A 23011-nucleotide genomic window follows, 5' to 3' on the forward strand; every position below is an offset into this window, starting at 1 on the left:
CCAACTTAGGCCAGTTGCAAACTCTAGCCCAGGGAGACTTTACTGTCTTGTGATTTGTCTTCTCAGCTGCATCTGATAAGCAGGGGAGAGGCTGAGGAAGTATTCCAGCTGCCGTTTGATTTTTTTTTTTTCCCAATTATTACTTTACTTTCAATTTTAGATTTCTCATACCTGCCTCTAGATCCACCCAGAAGGGAAGGGGAGTGAGTATGTTGGTGCAGGCAGTGAGAGAAATGAGGCAGAAAAGTAGGAGTGTTTCTGCTCTGTGTTTGGGACGCTGTCATAAGTATCCCTGACGATCTAAATTGGGGCTGAGGACTACGGTCATTATGGGAAGGAGTCAAAGAAGTGACTGCAGTGATGAATGGCTACAAGTAAGAGCCAACTACAGCATTTTAAACGTAGTGGAGATACAGCACAATAAACCTTCAGCTTCAACACTGAGGCAACAAGGTTCCATAGAGCAAAATGTCCGGCGATACCGATTTTGGATGGGAGATACAGTTCTTGAGCAGGATGGAGCAGCGATGGCCAGGTTTGCAGTGTCTCTGCTGGAACACTGAGCAATTTGCAGCCTGTTGCCAGCAAGGCAGCAGTTCCCTCTGCCAGAGCGGTGAGCACAGCCCTGCACCTGCTGGGACAAATGCCCCCATGCGTAGGGCAGTGCCTGTGCTTGCAATTTCCAGTGCTTGTGACTGAATCTGCATTGGCCTCTCAGCAGGGAGCGTGCCCTTGGCAGAGCAAGCCATGCAGCATGGTGAGGGAGGAGCTGCTTCTTGCAGGACTGCAGCTCCATGTGCCCTGACCAAGGCTGAGGGGGAATTTCTGCTGCATCCCTAAGCTGTTCCTGGGACCTCTGAAAATTTCCCTCCTTTGTTTCAGAGCCATCATCAATCACTTCAACCCGAAGATAGAGTCTTACGCTGCGGTGAATCACATATCACAGCTCTCCGAGGATCAGGTAAGCCAGGCGTGCGATGACCTCTGGAATTTTTTCATGTTGACCTCTGGAATATAGGTGTTTAGGAGTACCTTGTGCCCACTGGGACTGATGAAGCTGCAGCAACGTGAGGAGTGAAGGCGGGACTCCCCTGTTCCTTGTTCAGGTGTGGGCACAAGGAAGAGAAGCAAGGCTTGCTTTAGCCACTTTTACCATCACATGCAGCCATCTTGGTCCAGCAAATGCGGAAGGATGGGTACAAATGATGAAAATATGCAGCATTGTGGGCAATGCTTACAGTTGGAGACTGTGAGGATGCTGGTGTTTAGAAAGGGGCAGAAAGTTTTTGGCAGCAAATTTAGTTATTAGAGAACTGTTGGGCGTAGCTTTATTTACTGTGATATTGGGGAACTGGAACTCAGGCAACAGTTGGTAGAAATTTTTTAGGGTAATTGAATTCAGTTGTTTTAGATTTTGAAAAGAGACGGTTTTTAATAAAGAGGGTGATAGGATTAGGTTTCCTTTCCTTAATTTGGCCTGGTTTGCTCTCTTTGTGTCCTGCTTGTATTGCATAAATGTGTAAATGTGGCTTTTTGAAAATAGGCTACTGTGTGTGGTCTCAGGAAGGGAAGAGATGGCCTATTTCCCAAAATAAAATATTGGGATTATACGTTAATCACTCTTGGAGAGGTAAATGACTCTGCAGGAGCCTGTGGTGGACAAAATAGAGAGCTGCCACGTGAGCTGGGAGGATCATCCCAGATACAGCTGCGTCAACACCTCTGGACCTTCCAAAGAAGAAATTGTGTACACGGTCTAGGACAGAGCTCATTTGAGTCACCTTGGATTGCTCCTTCCACTGGATGGGATCCCATGGTTTTGCCTGTTAAAAGATCCTGACTGTATCTTATTCTGCAGTTCATTTCTGTCCATGATATTTTTACTCATTACTTGATGATACCCTTCCGTGCTTCCCACTAAGCTTTTCATTTATTATCCTATTTGATCTGTAATATGTAACAGGTTGAATGGTGTATTGATGCAGTGGGGGGAAAAAATGTGGACCCTACTGCTTTTTATTCTCTTCTTGACATAGCTGGATAGAAGAACACTGGTTTTAATTTACTCAATTTTTCTGTATTGTTCTGCCTCTGAGAGCCACAGCTATATTTTGTGATGGTTCATGTTAACAGTCCTCATTCATTGATGATACACTGATTGCATCAACCCAGGCCTCTAAAAAAGAAAAGCCTTTGATAGCCCAATTTGAAACTGGGGGCTTGGGTAGAGGGGAATTTTGCATAGTGTTTAGGTTAGTCTGCGAAAGGAAATGAGCTTTTCACTGTCAGCTCTGTGTAGTATTCATCCCCCAGCGGTTCAGGGAGGTCAGGTTAAATCCTTTCTTCCTTGTGTGTTATTCTTTAAATAAAATCTCTAGCAGCAGGCAGATAATGAAATCAGTGGTGATGCATGGAGCATTTCGAGGAAGATGACTAGGAAGTTGAAAGACAGATTTCTCTTTTTTCTTTTCTCCCTTCATGCTTCCTCTCAACGTAGGGGGAACATCAAACAGAGCAAGGCAACAATAGGTGCTGGTGAACTGCAGAGAAATAACGAAGATGTCACTATGGTGAAGGGACTGTGTGGTCTCAGTGAGAGTGTTTAGTCAGTGCTCTGCAATTTACTGCTCAAAGAGGAGAGGGATGGCGACTTGCCGCCACTTTCAGTTAGCCAGTGAGCTCAGGGCTGTGTGTTGGACTGTGGTTTCCCCTCCATCAGTAGCCGTTCCACGTAGTAAGTACAGGAGAGGTAATGGTAGATGGCTGAGACCAAGGCCAGGGTCTGGGTTTTGTGGGGTAACAGAATTTACTGTTTTCATTCTGTATTAGCAGTTCAGCATGGGGTGGAGGGGTCAAACTTGCCTTTGGTCTGCTGCAGTCTCTTCTTCTTTTTTTTTTTTTTTTTTCCCCTTCCAGCTGTACCTTTTGTTTTTACATGTGTCTTCACTTAATTCCCCTTCTTTCTTCTCTCCATAAATATTTTCTACAGAAAATCCACCTTCCTTTCTAGCCCTGTTTTTTGAAGGGTACCACCTTGAAATATTTAAGGCTGACATCTAACGTGTGTATCCACACACAGGTACTACATTTGGGACTGGTCATTCTCTCTTTTGAGTTTATTTCAATAGTTTCATGAGACTGGCATTTCTTTACTGGGGACATTTATTTTTACAATTTTGAGGATCAAACTTTTCTTTTAATGAAGCTTTCCTTCCCAGATACTAGCCTTTGGCCAGATTCTCATATGGCTGCTCGTGCTCCTCTGTGGTATCTTGGAATCTCCTGTTAATCAGGCAGGCATGGCTTTGACATAGCTCTATCTGAAGGGGAATTTCCAGCTGCTCTGAGTTGCTTCCAATTCACTTGAACCTGCTCAGCTTGCAGACTCTTACTTGAGCCTGTGTCAAACTTGCTATGCTGCTCCCTGACTGTTCTGGCACCCCGTTCATGTGTTAGATGATTATTTTTTTAATTATTTTTTTATTTTTATATTTTTAATAGCCTTAAAAGTAGCTAAGTAATCAGCTGAAAGAGATTTTGCTCTATCTTTTTATTTTCCTAATCCTATTGAAGGCTTTATTACCTTGTTAATCACTAATGTCCGTTTATTACCATTCTCAGTCTGTCATTTCAGTGCTTTCTCCTTTTTTATTTATAAGCATTAACGTTAACATTATTACATGCTGAGGGAATTTGTAGGCCCTTGAAAATGATGGACATGGGATTGTTTTAAGGATAGGCTGTTAATACCACTGTATGTCTTCAGCCCTAAAGATCTCCAGGAGCCATAGTTTGAATATACTGATCTGTGCTCGAATATTCTGAGGACTTCATGGTACAGCTTTGCTGACTGTTGGGGGGTTTATCCAGAGATCAGATCAGATGTACCGGGAAAGAGACCTTTTTCCTTCCATATTCTCTTGAGCAAAGAGCGGGAGATTCCCTGGGTTGAGCAAATGCCAGGGATTTGACGACGAGCCACGTCAGTCTATCAACACCATGTGATCCTTGCCAGTGCCGTTCTGCAAAGAGTCTACTTGCCAAAGCAAACTCATAACGCTTCCTAGTCGTTAACTATTTTGACCTTGCTAACGTCTCAGCCAGTTATTGGCATCTTCCTTCACTTGCTAATTTGTTAAACCTGCCTTCAGTGTTAATTTGTGGGGTTTTTTTAATGGTATTTTCCTTCTCAACATGGTTGGCTCCTGCCTGCCGGTCCTTTAAGGAATTGAAAGATGCTTCACAGTCAAAAAGATAGGGTTGGCCATTAACTGCCAATGCAGTTTTAGCTCCTCCATGCAAGTGATTATTCCCGTGTCTTCAAAGATGTTTGGGTCCCTTCTCAAGTCAAAGGGCAAAGTAGCCTTCTGTGAAATGAATTCGTAGGCTTATCTGTACTCTCCAGATGACTGCACTGCCTTGTACTTCATACGCTGGAGGCAGTAGACTTTCTCTGTGCCATATCTGATCTGAGAAGCTCCCAATGCGTTTTGCAGCAGAAGCAGTTGCAGAAAACAGGGGCAGCACAAGAGTTGCTGCAGGAGGGCCAGTGCAGACAAACATACAGACTGACAACACAGGGCATGAGTGATCTGGATGGGGTCTCACATCTGCCTTTCCTGGATGTGAAAGAAGAGCTGTGTGTAAGAAGGCAGGTCTCTGCCTGATGGTGACGTAGCGCAGTTATTCTAGAGAGGCTAAAGTGAGAGGAACCCAGTACTTCTTTTGGTGAAATCTCCTCGGAGCAGGAATGTCTTATGGTGCCTTGCATGCCAAGCAAGTCTCATGCCAGTTTGCTGGAGATTTAGGTAGCAAAATTGCTCACTAATGTCTCATTTTGTCTTTGGCACTTGTTCTCTCTGTGATTTCTGCTCTAAAGGTCTTAAAATTGAGATGGCAGACACGTAGGACTGATGATGCCTGCTAGTCGGGAACATCTATGTGCTTTTTCTAATAGAAGCCCCACTCACTTCCCAGCCACAGCAGGGGCACTAGGTACCTCCGGTTTGGAGGTGGCATAAGGTTTACTGTGAAAGACTGTTGTGAACACCTGTACTGTGTGTATTAGCCTGGTAACTGCAGATGGAAAGTGCTGGGAGCCAGAACAGATTGTGATGGAAAAACAGGACAATTGTATCGCTTTTGAAATTGTGACAAATGAGTGTAATACTTGGGTTGTTCCACATTGTAATACCTTTATAACTCAGGCAACTCCAATCCAGTTTGGTCAGGCAATCTCACAAAGCCATTTCCCTTTCCTTGAGGTCATACTCCAAGTGTTAAACACGTCCCCTGTCCCCGTCCCCCCCGTCCCCGCAATCAACATGGCCTTTTTTTACCTGGTGGGGCTTCAAGGGACTAGCCCAAAGTGCAGCTCAGGGAGGCTCCACCAGTGACTTGTGCAGAAAGTCACAAAGGGATGCAGATGGTTTTAGATGCATTCTGACCTTGAGCCGTTGATGTCCTGGTTTATTCAACCTGTTCTGGTTTCCGTAACTAGCAGCAAAACCACTGGCAGATACAAAACACTTTGTTCTTTTTTAGCACTGCTGACAGTGGCGTTAAGAGTTAAAAGCCTGTTGGCATCTCTGCATTTGATATTTCTAAAATGCCGAGTACCATCAGCGCTAGGTACTACTACAATAAATCCCCCTAATCTCTTACACTAATATAGCGTGCTGTGAGGGCTCCAGAAATACTTTAAAATGGTTTTGGCATAACGCTACATCACTTCTGAAATGCAGTCAGCTTTGGGCTAGAAAGTATCGTGTTGCACGCAGTAGTAGGAATGTGAAACTCCAGCTAAGGGGTCACCAAGGCAAAGCCCTAATTTCAAGTCATCGCATCTTTGCAAATGAGGCAGGGATGTTGGGTTTCATGGTCTCATTACAGACACCTATTCATGATTAATGGCTTGAAACAGATTTTATTGTTTAAACAGAAAGAGCTGAGCGGCACCAGGTGAAATTGGAATCCCAGGTTTAAAAGAGTCTATATAAAAAGTCTTATGGAGTTGGCAAATTGCTGGTTTGCCAACCTTCTCTAGATATCTTTCTTCTTTTTTTTTTTTTTAAATTCTTTTTTTCATGGTTTATGGGAGAAATATCCCTGCAATTTACTAATGCCTCAGACTGCTTTATGCACTGTGCCAGACTGAAAGGGTCTGAAGAGGCTTCAAGGACTGATCAGCTTTGCTTCAAGGAGATTTGAAGCTGGAGGTGAGCTTTGGAGCAGTGACTTTGTGCTGTGTAGTGTCTTTCGTTAACACGCAGAATGCAATAAACTGTGCGTCACTGGAGGGGGGAGGCAACATGTGGTGTAGGCCCTTAGAGGGACAAAAGAAGGACTTTATTTTTGAGAACCCTACTGCTGGATGTAGCCCTACTCCTAATTGAGTCCCAGAAATCCCAATAAGAAATGGGAGAAACCCTTCAATTTCCTTCTTTCAGGCTTGACAAAGATGCCCTGGCATCCTGCCAGTCACCACTGGTGGCAGTGAGCTGCTCTGTGCCTCTCGGAGCCAGCGTGACCCTGGATCACAGAACCATAGAATGGATTGCCTTGGCTGCTCCCGCAGCAGAGAAGTCTTTCCACCGCCCTCTGTGCGTTGCAAATGCTAAGGCACATCTTGCTTTCTACCACTTCTGCCAGCTGTCTTCTTGGGCAGATTAGGGACTGCCTCAAAGTACAAACTGGTAACAAAATAAGTCCATTAAACTTCAAAGCAAGGCACGCCTTCAGTTCTCACTGCTGTTTTCGTATCCTTGCCTGGCTGTCTCTAGCACCACAGGGGACTGATAATGGCCTGAAGACTGCTGTAGGGTAGGTGGCCACTGAATGCTGGGGACTTGGTTTGGAAGAGCTGCGTTCCGGAGCTGTTACTTGCCACTGGCTGCAACTGGGTGAAGTCTCCTGGAACGTGATAAGTTTCTGTTCTGGGGCTACAGAGAAAACGCTTGGGGCTGTGAGCTGCGAGCCCAGGATGATTCACAACTGGGAGTGTGCCGAGCAAGTAGGTTTAACTTTGTAATAAGCTCCCAATCCATGCTGTGGAGACAAGCTGATGTTGCTTTAATTCAAGTGCTTGTCCTCACCCCTGGTGAGTGTGTTTCACAAAACACATCCCAGATGCTTGGTAGATTTGTTTTATATGTGGTACTTACCTAAACCTGGAAAAGGGGCTGTGGGTAGCTGCAGGCTGGGGTCTGAAATCCTTCCTAGCTGTCGCTGTGCTGCCCTGAGCAAACCTTGAGCCCTGCGTCCTCCCGAGTGAGGGGGCAGCTGGTGTGGAGCCCTCGGGAGTCAGGCAGCGTTTGAAGTGCGGTGTGATCTGCTGGGGAAGGCAAAGCAATGTTACGGATTGCCGTCACTGCTAAGCACCTCTGTAGGGCAGGGAAAGCTCCACAGAGGATTGCAACAGAATGATCAAAACAGTCTGCATTTATAAAGATTAAATTACAACTTTGCACATCTACGATTAAAGGAGGAGCTGTCAGCGGCTGGCTTGTGTGAACGCACAATTCAATTTGCATTTTGTAGAATTTAAGATTGAGGTTTTTTAATCCCTTGTGAAACAGGAACAATAGACCCTGGCTGTTGCCAGGTGCATAATGCGTATAGATACCGTGCAGGCTTCTTTCATCGTCCTCTGTAAAGCTGGATTTATAGCACTATACTTTGTTGCTCTAGTCCTGAGCTCCACCCTAAGCTTCCTTACACTCAGTTATCTGCCTGCTTGGGAGTCCTGAAAGCAGAGAGGCTATAGCCCGCTGTGCCAGTTGCAGATGGCAGTGTGGCTGTGAGTAACCATTCCTGGAGTCAAATTCTCCTTGTAAATTGGGAGAGGCTTTCCAGTGACTGCCAGCCATGCTTTTATTCTGGGGTTTCTTTAGGATAAAACTCCTGCCTTCACAGACTGCTGTTCCTCCTTCTCTCTGCTAGTATCCCGCTGTAACAGATGATGTTTTTCTGCCTTCATCCTCTGGATCCTCTAGCTGGAGCTGCAGCTGTTTCCCAAAAGTGACAAATTGGGTCATTGCTCTGATTTCAAAGTGGGAAGCAAATTGAGCTTTGCAGTCTCCACGCCTCCCAGAGCAGGAGAGTAAATGCTGCTGAGCCAAAGGGTGCTGCACCTGAACAGAGCTCCACTCAGCTGGAAGATTTGGGGTTTTGGCTCTCTAACGCTTGGCATTTGGATGTTAAGACAGTAAGTTCAAATATCTTGTCTGCAGTAGAGAGCTCAAAGGCAAACCTTTTAATAGAGGAGAAGGCAGCATCTCTGATGTGTGTCACTCTTCCTGTCTTCATGGGAGATCTGAGGCAGGCAGTGGGATTGCTCAGGGAGCTAAGATGTGTCATTCAAAGACAGCAAACCGGGGCGGCGGGGGGGAGGATGTCCAGAGAGATGGAACTGGGAAAGGTGGTTCTGCGTCAGCCAAGTGCCAGGGGCTATAAATCATTTCCACTGCTTTAGTCAGAGGGCTCTTGGATTCCCCTATGGCTCAGTTAAGGCACAAATAAGCTCCCGGGGAGCTAAGTATTGCTAGCAGCACATGCTGTTTCAGCAGCAGCATCTGCCTCATAGCTGGCATGAGAGTAGGTCTGTGGAAGGATATTAATCCATAGCCCTGTGTTTGCTTTCACCTGAGCACCTGTTCGTAGGAGTTCCTCTTTCACTTTTTCCAAACTGTGGATTTATGTTCTCCATCAATAACTGCTTGACAGCAAGAATTGCTAACAGGGAAAGTAATTCTGGCCTTCCAGACAAGAAGCTGATGAATTGGCTTGGACCATTGTCTGAAAGTACCTAGCATTTCTGAAATAAGCTGATGTGACCCAGTAACCATCGCCTGCATCAATGTTAACTGACGTGTCATGGTTGCATCAATGTTAGTTTAAACTAGGGAGGTTTTCTCTTCCATGAAAACATAGGTTAGTTAAGATGACCTCTGTCAGTAAGAGAAGTACTATGGAAAATCTGCTGATATGTCCTTAACGTTTGGAGAATAGGGTAGTTTCTTGCAGACTGACATCTAATGACGTTATTTCCAGTAGCCCCTGCCATATGCGTTAGCCTCCTGGTTGGAAACTTTGCCACTAAGTCTTACTGTGTGTAGAACCCCCCTAATGAAATACTGCGCTTAAGGCTTATTTGTGCACAAAACCCATCTTGGTTTCCCAAGTGTATTTTCCTCAGCAGACTGCATTTGTTTTTGAGTTGGTTGTAAAAACACACACAGAATGCTGTTGAAATTTTACTCTTGGACATCCTGACTTCTCAGAAAATGCTGGGTTAGTGCCCTGTGTAGAAGCCGTAGAGGTGGAGAAGTTCTTGTGAGTGCTTCTCCCACTTGTGATGGCATGAGCGAGCTCCTGTCCCACTAATGACAGACTGAGACAATGACAGCTGCTTGTAGTGAAATGTGATGACGGAGGACACCGCATCTTTCTGGCAATGAGCTTTAGTGCCTGGGAGTAGGTCAGTGAGCTGGCAAGACGTGGCTAGCTGACTGTTCTTGGGGTGCTTTGCCTTTGGGAAGCTCTGTACAATCTTTTGTAGATCAAAGTGAGCTGGCCTGGAGCCCCGTGAGTATGTTTAACACAGTGGAAAGCCAGAAATAATAGTATCGTGGTGATACTGTGAGAATTTGTTTCTCTGGGCACTGCTATCAACTCCCCTCTGGTTACATTTCTTCGGCAACATCTGTGAATCAAACCGTCGCTGCTCTTGCAAGTTAGACCCCAATCTTTTCACTTAAGCATTGCCTTGTCCTTTGCAGCCTTCTCCTATTTCTGTGAAAATTAATGTTCCAAACCCAGGATGAATCAATCCATACGTGAATGTGGAGGTCACACAGGGCCTACCCTCACATTTCTCTCATTTTGCCAGTACTTCTCCTTTGGACTGTTTAAAGGGAGAGTGCGCTCGGCTGGCTAGTGACTGTGTCTCCCTTTCCAGTCCTCTTCTGCACTAGAAATACATATACTCCTCCCCAAACCTAGATACTAGCCTTTGCTTAGCTGTGTCCTATTGGTGGTTTGCTGGAGTTAGACATCTGTCCAACTTGCGTGAAATGTTAGCTATTACTGTCACCATAAGGTCTATCAGTGAAGTAGTGATTTTATGTAATGGGATGTAACGCAATAATGATCTAGATGGAGCTTCGCATGATGGTATCTGCAGGGGTTTTTTGTCCCTTTCATTTCTTAAAAAAGGTAGCTGTGAGCTATGGTATAGACTCTCTAAGGCTGCATTTTGTTTGCAAGAAGTACTCTTTTTGTTGAATACTAGGACAGAAACCGTCTTCCAGCTGATGGAAATAGCAATGTGGATTTGTGAGGGAGCCAAGGTAGCCATGCCGGAACCTGACTGTCTAGTTTGTTTTTTGCATCCAGGCTGCTTTGCTGGGAATTTTCTACCCTGTCGTTAATGCCCCTGAAAAACCAACGACTTGATGGAAGCATCTCGCTACAGACTCTTAGTTGTCATCTCAGCTATAAAGATGTGCTTTTCTATTTTAAGTGATGGACCTATTTAATTACAGTACCACCTACAAGTCGCTTTGTAGGCATAGAAAGGAAACTTAGGTCTGTTGCTGGGCTAAACTCCCTTTCTCAGAAGAATAAAAAGAAAGCTGCCTCATCCCAGCCTTCTTCGCAGACACCTGAGCATGACACACTTTTTGCAGGGGAGAATATTAACATGATCTGAACTTAATTTCTCCAGCTGATGACAGTTTCCCACATCATCCGGTTCTTGCTGAGCTTTCCACCCTCAGTAGGGCCCAGAGGGATAATATTCTAGGGCTGGTTGAGTCCTAAAGTGCATCTGTCATTATTTCGTATGTTGGCGTTTCACAACTAGGACTTAGTGATGCTAGGGCTGGGCAGTTAGCGTCATAGTAAACATCTCGGCGTAAAGAAGTTGGTCGCTGTACTGGGACTGCTGGCCGCTCCTGTCCCGATCGCTCGTGAGGAAGTCAGTTGTTTAGTTGAACCAGGAACTTGTGGTCTTGTCTCAGCTAGCTTGAGGCATAGCCTTGGACCCTCGTCCTCACCCAGAAACACTTCACTTGAGTGAAGCGTAGTTTGAAGATGGAGGCAACTGTTCTGTTGGGAGACCTGAATAGAAGCCGATATGCTTTTTGTACATGAGATCATAACTCAGCGTGACCTCAGCTTACGTACGTCAGGGAGAGCTTTTTCTGTGATGCGTTTAGAAAAGGTCAGGTTAAGATGTTCAAAGAAAAATGGCCAGTTGGTTTGAGCCTGATTTTTTTATTTAAAAAACAAAAGATACAAAAATTTCAGAAGTCCAATGTGGGGAGTGGGAGGATTTTAATTTGATAGCATTCCCCTTTAAAAAAAGGGAAGAAAAATCACCTGCCTGTACTCTCACAAAAAAAAGCATCTTGTTTTCCAGCTCTCAACAGGGTTGTGGTTTAAAAGGTGAATCCAGACTCTGTACTGTTAACCCTGTCTCCAGTAATCTTACATAGCTGTACCCAGGTGCTCACAGATGGCTGCAGATGCTTCTTGATACTACATCAAGAGCAAATGCTGCAGAAATACCTACAAAATATTTAAGATCACACCTCTCCTCTGTCACTCGCTCTTGGAAAAGGCGATCGGATCGTTCTGATGCTACATGCCCCTGCCTGGCAGAGCTTTTAATGCCTGCTAGGGTAATGGCGAGTGGCATTTGAGATCACAGGCTTCTCTTACTCCATATTGCTCCTACTATATGTTCCCTTCTCTCTGGGTATTGAATTGTTGTTCTGGCACACTATCTGACTTCAGTTTCTCCCTGCCCTTGTTTCTTCCGTGGGGGGCTGCGTGCTATCACGCTGCTGACAGCACACGCATTTGAGAGGATTCCTTTTCATGTGCCTCTTCTGGCATTTTACCATCCTGTCTCTTTCATCATGTGATAGCAGAATATAAAGTAGGTCACTTTATTTCCTTTCTGCTTTTCTCAGTTCTGCAGCTCTTATGATCTTTGAATTCTTTCTGAATATCAGACAGTTCTGGAGACTCGTGACTGGGAGAGTTCTGCGGGCTCCTAAAGCCTCAGTCATCATCTTGGGATTGGGCCTTAGCAGGGCACGAGGGGACATCTTTCTTTGTAGCCTCTGTGTGCCTTGGATACCCTGTTAATTAGTCCCCTTGCCATGTTTTAGAGAGATGAGAAGGAAGAACAATGGCAGCTTTCCTAATGCACAACCATCGCTTGCTGCTGTGATGCGTCCTGTGGCTGCTGCCAGCCCTGCCCTCCTGTTCTCTCTGAGTTGATTGTAGCTGGCAGTTGTCGTCTAGAAGCAGTAAACCAAGTGAACAGCTCTACTTATTACCATTTATAAAAATGCACCAAACAAAAGCTTTAGGCACAGTCACAAGTCAGTCCTTAAAAAGGCATATGGAAGGAATTGAGTTTTTCCTGCGTCAGGCCAGTTCAGGCTACCGTAGATTTACAACAACCCCCAAAACTTTAAAGTACCTGAATTTTTCAACCTGCAGGCTTGCTTTTGGGTTTTATTCATACAGCCCAAGGTGGTAGAAGCGTTGGGGTTAAATAATAGCACTGATTCACTGAAAATCCCCCTTGTGAACGATTCTCAGAGCTGTAATATCAGAGTCTCTGCAGAGTAACACAGAGATGTGGCCCCTTTCAACTTCTGACACCTGGTTTCTCAGCAGGCTAAGCGTTGTACTAAATTATTCTGTGTTAACCCAGGGTGAGAATGGACTCCTATGGTTTATCCCACCTTAAACGTGTGTTACTTTGTTGTCAAGTACATGGGGACTCCATTATTTTGTAGAGTCTCTCTGAAAAGTGAGAGCAAGTTGGAGGTGCAGAGGGACCTTGTCCAAAGGTTCCACCCAAGCTGCCTTCTAGTGGTGTTGAATCCCTGAGGGAATTGCTCAACGGATATGCCTGGTTTAGTTAGGAAAAGTCAAGTAGAACTTGAACTTGTGCGTATTAGTATAAGGTGCAGTTTTTTAAGAAATTTGCTAAGCAAGCATGAATTCCTCTTTAAATATAGTCAAAAATTCAGATGTGAGAATAATATCAAGAAGGCAATGCAGCAGCGTTTTCGGAAGAGCAGTGTTTAAGGTTCCCATTAAAACAAAAATAGTTGTGCAAATAAAATTACCAGCTGATGCAGTACAAATTAATGGTTTTAAAACCTGGAGAAAAAGCAGCTGAGTTATTAATCCCTGAACTGAAGCCCTTAAGTCCTTTGAGCGAGTGACTTCTGCTTGTCTTCTAATCCCTTTGAATCATGGAAAACATAGACCCGGAGTTGTTCTCTGTTGTGTGGTAAGAGGAAATTTAACCAATGAGCTAAATAAATAAATTGATTAATTGGCAGCAATAAGGAGCTGTGTATGCACTGTATCTAATTGCTTTTTTATATTGTCTTCCTCTGACTTCTTGGAAGACACAGGTTTGTGGGCTGCACATGTAAAAATATGCTAAAAAAGACCCCAACACCCCGCCAAGGCTTTGAACCTTCAGCTTCAAAGATCATTGTGTGGATCACCTTATATTACTTTGGACAGTCTCTAATGGGGACATTGCTCAGCCAAGCTGAATTTATGCAGTAGAAATTCAAGCTGAAATTGAACACACCTCAGAATCACGGAGAAAATCAAATCTCATTTCCTTGCTTGCAGAGAAAGTGGGCTGTGTGGGCTTCCTCCTCCTCCTCCTCCTTCCCAGTAATTTTTATTCTACGAGGTCAGAGCTACCTTTTTCTTATGAGAAATACTGAGCGAGTGGCTTCCCTGAGCCTTATTCAAAAACCCATCAGAGCTAATAGCTTTGAAAACGTTTGATGTCCAAGAGGCACTTGGGAACACTAAATCCTCACACAGGGATTTTTAGGCTGTAGAACAATGGTGTCCTCCAAGCAGTGCAGAAATTACCTCGGAGATGATATTTCCATTACAGATCCTGCAGGTACTTATCTGGGAATATGGCAAAAGAGAAATTTAGAGAGAAAGCAGAGGCCTTGGTGATCAGCTGCATATCCCCGAGGGAGTGGCGTCATCTTTGTCTAGGTGTTCAGTGGTGCTGTATGTACAAATACCTCCCATCTCTGTAGCCAGCCGTTTCAGTTTAGAGCTGTGACAACACAGGGTTCATGTTTTTGATTCAGAGGGCAGGCATTGTGGACAAATAGTTCTCCAGCTCACAGCTCTGTGTACTGATTAGCTCAACTTGAGGATTCAACAGCTAAAGGTACTTTGTTAATATTTAAAAAAAAAAAAAAAAAGGCAGTAAGTTTTGTTCTTCTCATCCTTGGGAGAGAATGGGTCCAGCGCCAGCACAAGTCACCTTTTCCTTGAATGTCAATGGTGGGCATACTGCCAACACAATAATTTTATCTGGCCCATTAGCAACAAACCTCCACCTTGTGTCGTGTCCTTCCTGCCCATCCAGCATCTGAAGCTCTGTGGAGATAACACCGCCACCCTCGTAGAGGTAAGGTGCCTCTTTTCAGTCTCTTCTCAGCCATACATTCTGAAGGGACTTGTCTCCTGTGGTGTTTTGGGGCTGTTGCTGGGAGCGTCTGAATTGTGAGAAAGCTGGTGCTGAAGTGGTGGTAGGTCTGATGCTTTAAGGATATAAGCAGAACAAGCGTTACAGGGATAAATGCTAAGTTCCCAGGCTTGCCCTCAAAATATCTTTGGGTTGTAAGATGCCACTTTACCATGGCAGGAATCCTTCTTGAGAGACATACCTATTGTCTTGGGCCCTGATTGTTTCTGTTAGGTATAAGGAGAAATGACTAGAAATAACTGAGTGTCAGCAACTTTTGGTGCCTCTGTGTTTATTTCAGAGAATGCACACAGACTTCTTTCCCTGAAAAGGGCAGTAATAAGCGGCAGACTGTTTGATTTCTCAGAAACCTCTGACCTGTTTTCTGTGTGGGGTCTGTGCCCAAGTCTCTGCTCCCTCTCAGGTTCATCTTGCTGACTGTCTGCTGGCCAGCTGTCCTGCACATCTCCATTTCGGTCAAGAAGCGTCTCAGCCCACACAGTTTAACATCGCATCAGGCCTGCCTTTGCTAGTGATTTTCTTGGATAGTGGCCTCTGTATTTCCAGCTGTCCCACTAGCCATTTAAATGTTCATTTTGAATTAACTTAGCAGTCAACTTTAAGCAGCTCTGTTTTTACAGGCAAAAGATGTTTTCTATGCTGGCTGTGAAAGCTTACAAGCATAAATCGTCTCATTCTGTTTCAGCCTGGTCATTGCCCAGATGGAGTTCAAAAAGAATGACAGATTCCAACAGCACAAAAGGGGATAATTCAACAAATTAAAATGTTAACAAGCTTCACTCCTTCAGCATGTCATATCAAAAGTTGTTTGGTTCTTTTATTTCTGCCTTCATCATCAACCTTGTCCTTTCCTTTTCCTCCATCTGTGCAATGCAGTTAGAGTAGGATCCAAAAGTGTGTTTGGGGTTCGTGAGGAGTCACTGAGTTGTGGCAGATTTGATCCCATTGTCTTGGTAGGAATTTTATAATTCTTATAAACTTAACTTGCACAGGTTCATTCTCAGTATCTAGGGCACAGTCATCTCACCACCTCAGTTACTCCTGGTGTCGGTACTGTGCCTGGTCATCAGCACCCTCCGTGCTTGTGTTCAGAATGAGGAGACTTCTGAGTTGCACGTTAGAATGTCTTATTCCTGCAGTAAGTGCCTTTGAGGGAGGAACTCCAGGCTTTGTAGTGCACTTTGTAGGTGACCTGCGCTTTGATTGACTTAAAAGACTTTTGGAACTACAGCCTTAGAGCAGACATTTTGTAACGTTCCCTTTCCACTACAGGATTTTCTGTTTATAAGGATCATCCAGCAGTTTATAGCTGTCTGTTCCAACTCCAGATTTGCAAAAGCCTTAATAGCTAAAACTTTTATATGGGTTGTCACACAAACTTCCAAGTACTGCCCACCTTCCCTTATGAGCTAGCTACCTTAGCATACTGCTACTACAGGGTTTTTTACCTATTTGTAGCTAACCAATTGACTATAGATCTATTTCTTTTGGGCTGTATCTTTAGAAGGAATTTTTGCAGATTGAATTTATAAGTTTCTTAAAGTCTTTAAACTGTAGTAAAGTCTTCTCAATATTGCCATGCGGGAAAGGACTCTTGGAGTCACTGTGGTAAGGCTGGAAATGTTGGCTCAACAATGGTCAGAAAGGCAAATAGAGAACTAGAAATCATTAGACAGAGAACAAAAATAAAGCAGGAGTACTATGTTGTCACTGTGCAAGCCATGTTTTAAATCTTGTATATTGATTCCAGTGCCCTTATTTCAGAAAAGGTATTGCAGAACTGCAAAATCATACAGATGATCAAACAGTTATTTGCTCATCTGATTTCTTGGCTATCCAGACTTCTTGCTTCTATTCAGAAGTTCTGTTTTTCCTGTCTTAGAATGGACTTGAGTTCATTTTCCACGTGTGGTCAGTTAGCAGGTGAGATCTGGATTTCTTCTTTTTTGGCCTTTTCATTGCATCTCCTCAAGCCACTGAATTATTGCCTTTTATCACTTCTGTTGTGCAATTAATAGCTGGCCTTCCATTGTCACTATTTAATTGCTTAAATGTAAGTAGGAGCTATGGAACTGATCTTTCACAGTTCTGCCCCTCCAAATCCGTATCTTCCGTTTCTCTGGCATGTCCTGTGTTGTTTTGACTTGCTTTAAATATACAGCATCCGCTTGGCTTGTGGCCAGTTTTTTTTAGTGTATTACTCTTTAGCTTTGCTGCTTCCTTTAATTAAATTTATTCATGCTGTGCAAACCAAGAAACAAGATTTCTGATAATTAAAAAAAAAAAAATCATGAGCTAGGTGGTTAGCATCTACTTTTTCTCGGCAAGTGTCAGACCCAGGGCTGTACTAATGGCATTTGTAGAGGCCATTCACTTGCTAATTGCTGTAAAAGCAGAAGAAAAATCAAATGTGGGGCGAGCTCCATGGCTTTTTTGGAGTGTCTGTGTTCTCCTTTCACTTCTTTTGATTTTCAAGTCAGGGTCCTGGTGAGGCTTTTTTATTAAGTCAGAGGCTGTAATCGTTATATCCTATAGAAGCCCATGGTGACTGTGTGAGGAGCACAAGCTCTCTTGGATCACCCACTGATTCCTGTGAACATGACAGGGTGACACGGTTCCAGAAACCTCTTGTGACTGCAAATGTTTGATTTGACCATCACCAGAATAAACCTCCCCATTGTTTTTCCCTTGGGCACAATTAGATTTTGGTTTCTTTGAATTGGAACAGTCCACTTGCTTCTGTCGGGGTTTGATTGAACAGCAAGGTTTTTGTTGCATAACCTGCCTTAATCTGTTCTCTAGACAGTCTTATTCCTGAGCCAGCTGTCTTCTGGGCAAATCTGAATTTCTTTACTAAGAATGAGTTTCCTCTGGTGTACGTCAGGTATCCTCTTGTCACCTCGTTGAGGTAATCTGAACTGAAAGTTGTATATTTGAGTTTCAGCGTTTGCCAGGATGCTTTCTGGCTGCTGGCCCTAAAAGGTTTTATTCCTAACCTTTTCTTAAAATCTTCAGCTTCGGTTTTTTAGGTTCTTATAGCTGTCTTTGATTTCTGTAACGGGTTTGTGTGTCCTGGCTTCTCGGTTTGACTGGAGCAGTAGCTCATGACTTAAACTCTTTTATCTTGTTATGGGCACTGAGGTTACTGGTCTTACTTTGGTCAGTGGTGCTGGAGAGCTGCTGGCGGTTGTTTTTTTTTGTTTTTTTTTTCTCTATGTTCCGGGGGACAAGGTCTTCTGTAAATAGAGGATCGCACCAAAGGTTGTATATAAATCACAGCATTCATTTGCTGAATGTTGGTTTGCCGCTTAGGCTGAATGGGTAATACGCACAGTGAGCACAAGGATGCTCTCTTCCTCTTGTCTGGTGTTTTGGTGACAGCAGTTGATTTACTGCTGTGCTAGAATGCAGCTGGTAGATAAAAAGCTTCTCCTGGAACAGCCCATCACATCTCAGCACTTAAGTTAATTGTAAGCACAATGGGGAAATAAAAAAATTAACGGTCCAGTCCATAGCTATCTGCAGTGCAGAATTGCAAGTGCTCTTACGTACCTAGCAGTGAGAAATGTTTTCATAAATGCCACCAGCTGGAGATAAGGGTTCACAACTCCAAAATGGGCTGTAACTCCAAAATAGCAAATCTGTCTATCTCAGGGTTTTATGCTCCTGCCATCATCCTGTCTGCTGCCTGCCTTCCTCACAAAATTTCTAACAACGGGCGAGCTTCGCAAACCTCATTCAGTTTCTGGCAGATCTCCCCATACGAATATAAAAGTCTGCTCTGGAGGGTGCGTATTTTATCAATTGATAATTTTTAAGATAATTTGTTTCAGGATCTTTGACTTCTTTTCCCCTGCCTCGGCTTTGGTAGTGCCGGTGTCGTGCAGTACATGGATGTTCGTTCTCTTGGCAGACACCCACTGAACCCATTTTCCTCCCTTGAATGACACAGAATTGCCTCCCGTATTTCCTCTGGAGAGCCTGGCCCTGCAGTTTGGGAAAGAGAGCCCAGAGTCCCACAGGGAGAGCTAAGTTCTCTGTGCCAAGTGGGATATGCAGATTAGTATAAACCCACTGACCATCCATGAAACTAAGAAAAATGGATTGGTCTGGAGAAAAAGCAGTGGGAGGCTAAGTGCGTTTTTGCTGCTTGTCCTCCAAGCCCAAATGGGTTGAGCAAAGTGCATTTAATGTGTATGGGAGTTGTCATGTGTGTGTAGGCATAACTTGAAATTACTCTGTAGTAAAAGTTTTCATGGCACAGGCTTTCAGCTGACCCCTGGAGCTCAAAGAGTGTCATACTCCTAGCACAGGACTCCCTAGCCCTGGTGATGGCTACGCAGGGATGGCAAGGGTCATCAGCTACATTAATATCTTCTCATTTGTCTATACCTTTTACAAATTAAGTCCCCTGCAAGCTGTGAACATAGCTTGTCTATGTGACCATATGTCTCTGTCATTACTTGCCTTTGTCCCACTTTGCAGCCTTTCTGCTTCTTAAAGTAACTCTTGAATCTTGCGAAGGCCTGTCCCATGAGAATCTTGGAAAGGGAATTGCATTGTGCGTTTACAGCTGCTGCTGAGTGGAGCTGGATAACAGTTTTGGCTTTGGAATGTTTCTGAAAGCACTGTGATTTCCAAATTGGTTGGATCAGTGACTCTTTTCCCACCGTTAAATACAGGTGAACACCTTAAGCTTCTAATGGATGGCGGTTTTAAAACAGAGCAGATAACTCCTGTCCCAAAAGGGGATGCCATTTCTGCTAGCAGAGTTCAGAGAACAACAGTCATTTTCTGAGCGAGCTTATAAATTATTTATCTTTAGAAGAGGCACCTGTGAGCAGAGGAGAAAGACTGTAACTGAACCCTCCCACTCCATGGATAGAAACTGTCAACTTTGTAGGCTTGTTCCTTTAAAGATCACAGATCTCTGTGAGATCATTGAGCAAACATCTGAGCTGCTGTATATCATCTGAGCCTGACAGAACGGCTCTATGCTGAGGTGAGGAAAAGACGGTGTGAAATGTCCATCTTTGGTGTTGCTAAGTAAAATAATAATAATAATAATAATAATAGTAGTCTTTTATGTACTATCAAAACCTTTTGCCTAGTGTAGAGAAGTGGCAAGGCCTGGATTTCAACACCACTCAAGTGCAAATGTATAAAAGCAGTCCTCAGGAAGGGTTTGGGATGTGGAGAGTTAGTCTTCCCTCGCGTTTGGCTGGGCACAGAGGGTTGCAGTGGACGCAGCAGGACTGCCAGGAGCGACTGGCAGGGGCAAAGGACAAACTGGTGGGCAAAGGCTGTTCACTCCTGGGCTCCTAGACATAGTGTGTCCTCACTGATGCTTAGTGTGCTGAGCAGAGGAAGATTAGCAAACGCAAAGTAAAAAGTGTCAGAGTAGCCTGTGTGCACGGGGTCCTTGCACTCAGCAGTGGAAAGCAGGGTGAGGCATCTTCTCTCCCTGTCTCCTGGGTCATTAGTCTTTGCTGTCTGCTGCTCAGCCTTGTCCATCTGTCCAGCTCCAGGCACTGAACAAGAGACTCTCGTGGGTCCCATCAGCTTTTGTTTCTCCGCAGTCAGGACTGGAGCCATTCATGGCCCGGTGCCATCCTGGGGCTCATGGGCAGCTGCGCCCACCTCTGCAGACCTTTCTCCCTCCTGTGACCTGAGACAGACCTCTTGTGTCCTACTGCCTGGCATTGCTGGCGCATCCTGTATTGGTGTGGTCTGTTTCATACCTTGGAGGAAGGGTTTGCCCTTGATTGCTGTCACTTTTGCGCAAGCTGAGCTTTTTACTATTGGAAAAATCCTCCTTCTAGGAATTTTGCTGCCCTCAGGGCAGACAGGATGGTTCTTCCTACTCTGAGAGTGACAGTTGTGTGAGCTGGTGGGGGCTGCCTTACAGGCTTAGTCTGAGCAGCCTCACGCTCTCAGCCCGCAGCAGGAGAGGGCCGTAGGTCCTTCACTTGCATGTAGTACAAAGAGGAGCTGCTTAATGCAGGAGGTTTGGGGCACTGGAGCAGGAATGACAACACACTGTGTATCTTGCATGTATGTGGCATGACTGCAGTTGAGTTTCAAGCCCAGATCTTTGTCTCTCCCACAGCGTGCACCAGACCCACTCTGCATCCTCTGGATCCATAGATCTGTGCTGTACGCACAGCATATCTTGGGAATCTGAGTTGTTAGACTGCCATAGCAACATCCTCCTCCTCTTAGCATTCATGAACATGGAATTAATACTCATGGCTTGATCAGCTTGGGGTTGAGGGATGGTGTTGAAGCATCAGCACTGCATTTAGAATCATAGAATAGAATCATAGAGTCATCTAGGTTGGAAGGGACCTTTAAGATCATCGAGTCCAACCATTTAGCTCCAGGACGGCTGCAAAGGTAAGGTTGTGTTGGGTCAGACCAAAAGCTCTTGTGCTGCTGCTTGTCCTAGGGTGGGTGCTTTTCTTGCAGCCACTGTGAATGGGAGCTGCTTCCAGCACACGTGTAGCGCTGGCACTCTTGGTGGCTCCTCACTCTGAACTGGGCTCCTGCAAAGAGCAAAAGAGGAAAGGGAGAAGGAGACGAGTGCAGCTGGGGTCTGGGCAGAGTCTGTTGGGAAGTGTGGCAGCTGCGTGTGTGTGTGTGTTTTTATTTAACTTCTCATTATTTAGTTATGTGCTTTGTCTTTGGTACTTCTGGGGATTAATTCTAGCAGACTTCAGCCTGCATCAGGAACTTTTAAGTTGCTCTGTAAGAAGTGTGATGCCATTTGGAAAAAAAATAATAATCATTTTCCATAGTAATTAGAAGATACTAGTGTAAAACTTATGTCAATTATCTGTCACTTTCTTACGGAGAGGCAACAGCCTCTTTGCAGTCCAGGCAACAGCAGCAGCCTTTTCATTACAATGAGAAATGTTGCTGTTCAGTTAAATTCACTAGGAAAAGCACTTGGGGACTATGAGCTGCTTGTAGAGATTAGTGGGGGAGAAAAAGGGGAAGATTGGTACTAAACCTGGACTAAACGAGCCAGTTTGAAGACTCCGGTGTAAAATACACATTGGGCTTCTACTAGAATAGGAAAACCCTGATGTCTCTCCCATCCTCTGAGCTGAGGGGACGGACTGCTGGATGTGCTTGTGGTATCTTGGGCTTTGCCTAGGTTTCGGAGGTGGGACTGCCATAATTCCCTCTGTGGCACAAAGGTGGTGACAAGCACTCCACCATCTCTGTAGAGAGGACAGAAGGCACGTTTGTCTGTCCCCAGCTCCCTTTGGCCCCTGTGCCATGTCTGTGCAGTAGCTCTGGTGAGGGGTTGGCATTACGTGGCCCATAGACTGGGCTGCTCCATCCTCCAGTGTGGGGCAGCTGGAAGAGAGGTGCCTGGCTTTTCTTTCCTATGAGGCTTGCTGGGCCTGATCTGGAGAGCCTTCGCCATCCCAGCCTTGAGCCACATGGAGTCGGTGTCGGGGGCAAATGCAGCCTGGGGGTTGTTGATTTGGATTTTTTTGCCTTTTGCTTGATGTGAGATCGTTCAGTCAGTTCTTTTCCAACTGCTTCTGTGTCGTGGTAGTTAATGACTGTCTTACGGGCATGGAGAGGCTTTAGCGAGGTACTGGTTGCCGCTGACTGATTGCATTCTTATCCCTTACTGCGCTGATTAAAAAGACAGCGTAGAGACCTTGCTTTCTTCTTGCTTCTGTTTTTTCTTTATTTTTCTGTCATTACCACTGCCTGCTTCCCAGGTCCTTTGCTGGGTGGTGTGAATGGGTAGCGCTCTCTAATTTTATGTTCTAGTAAGGCAGAAACTGCAGTTGCAGATGATGAAAGATTCTGCAGGTTAAAAAGTTATAAGCAATTAAGTGTGTCTGTGTCTGCCAGAAAGATGGCCCCTAGTTCTGCATGTTTCCCCTTAGATTTCATTGACGGTGCAGCTCCCTCTCTGGCTTTGCTGCTGTCAGTGGCTGTGTTCTTCTGGACAGGATGGGGATCGGAGACTGCTTGCATGTGATTCCCTTATTTCTTCAGGACAGACTCTTACAGAAGGTCCAGTCTCTCCTGGGAGAGTGCAGCAAGGCGGCTATCGTTGAGGATGAGTCGGAGGGATCAACCCTGGTGCAGTAAGGAAGGAGCCTGTGTGTAGAGAGTGGTACAGCAAACGCGATCTGTTTTGAATGCGGAAAATTTCAGGGCAGAGGCAATTGGTTCTAGGGGAGCTGGTTTCAGAGCTTGTGTCCACAGGAGTCCACTGACCCTTTGGAAGTTGTCCATCCAGTTTGCAAGGGAGCAGTAAGCTGGTGGATGCAGCAAAGTAAGGAGCTAAAAACTCTGTGAAATAATCTTGTTGCTCTGGGTGCAGCGGCATGGCATGGGTGGGATGCTGCAGGGAGCTGAGCTCCTGAGAAGGGCATCAGCCCCTCCATTGGAAACCAGCCCCCCTGCTGCGTT

General features: G+C 44.9%; 1 protein-coding gene across 8 annotated transcripts in view; it reads left to right on the plus strand.

Moving 5' to 3' along the window:
* Positions 1-23011, plus strand: part of ARMH3 (armadillo like helical domain containing 3) — a 129715-nt gene that overhangs the window by 94468 nt on the left and 12236 nt on the right. For 3 of the 8 annotated variants that reach the window (XR_008467144.1, XM_054207053.1, XM_054207054.1), the window contains one exon: positions 883-961. Coding sequence is in view for 2 of the 8 variants with exons in the window: in XM_054207053.1 (XP_054063028.1) it covers positions 883-961 (79 nt within the window). In the remaining 6 variants the exon portion in view is untranslated. Of the gene's footprint in view, positions 1-882; positions 962-6100; positions 6219-6449; positions 6603-23011 lie in introns of those variants that run through there. The other 5 variants (XR_008467146.1, XR_008467148.1, XR_008467145.1 and 2 more) reach the window with 4 other exon arrangements.

Source organism: Rissa tridactyla, chromosome 6 (assembly GCF_028500815.1).
Source record: "Rissa tridactyla isolate bRisTri1 chromosome 6, bRisTri1.patW.cur.20221130, whole genome shotgun sequence".
Taxonomy (NCBI): domain Eukaryota; kingdom Metazoa; phylum Chordata; class Aves; order Charadriiformes; family Laridae; genus Rissa; species Rissa tridactyla.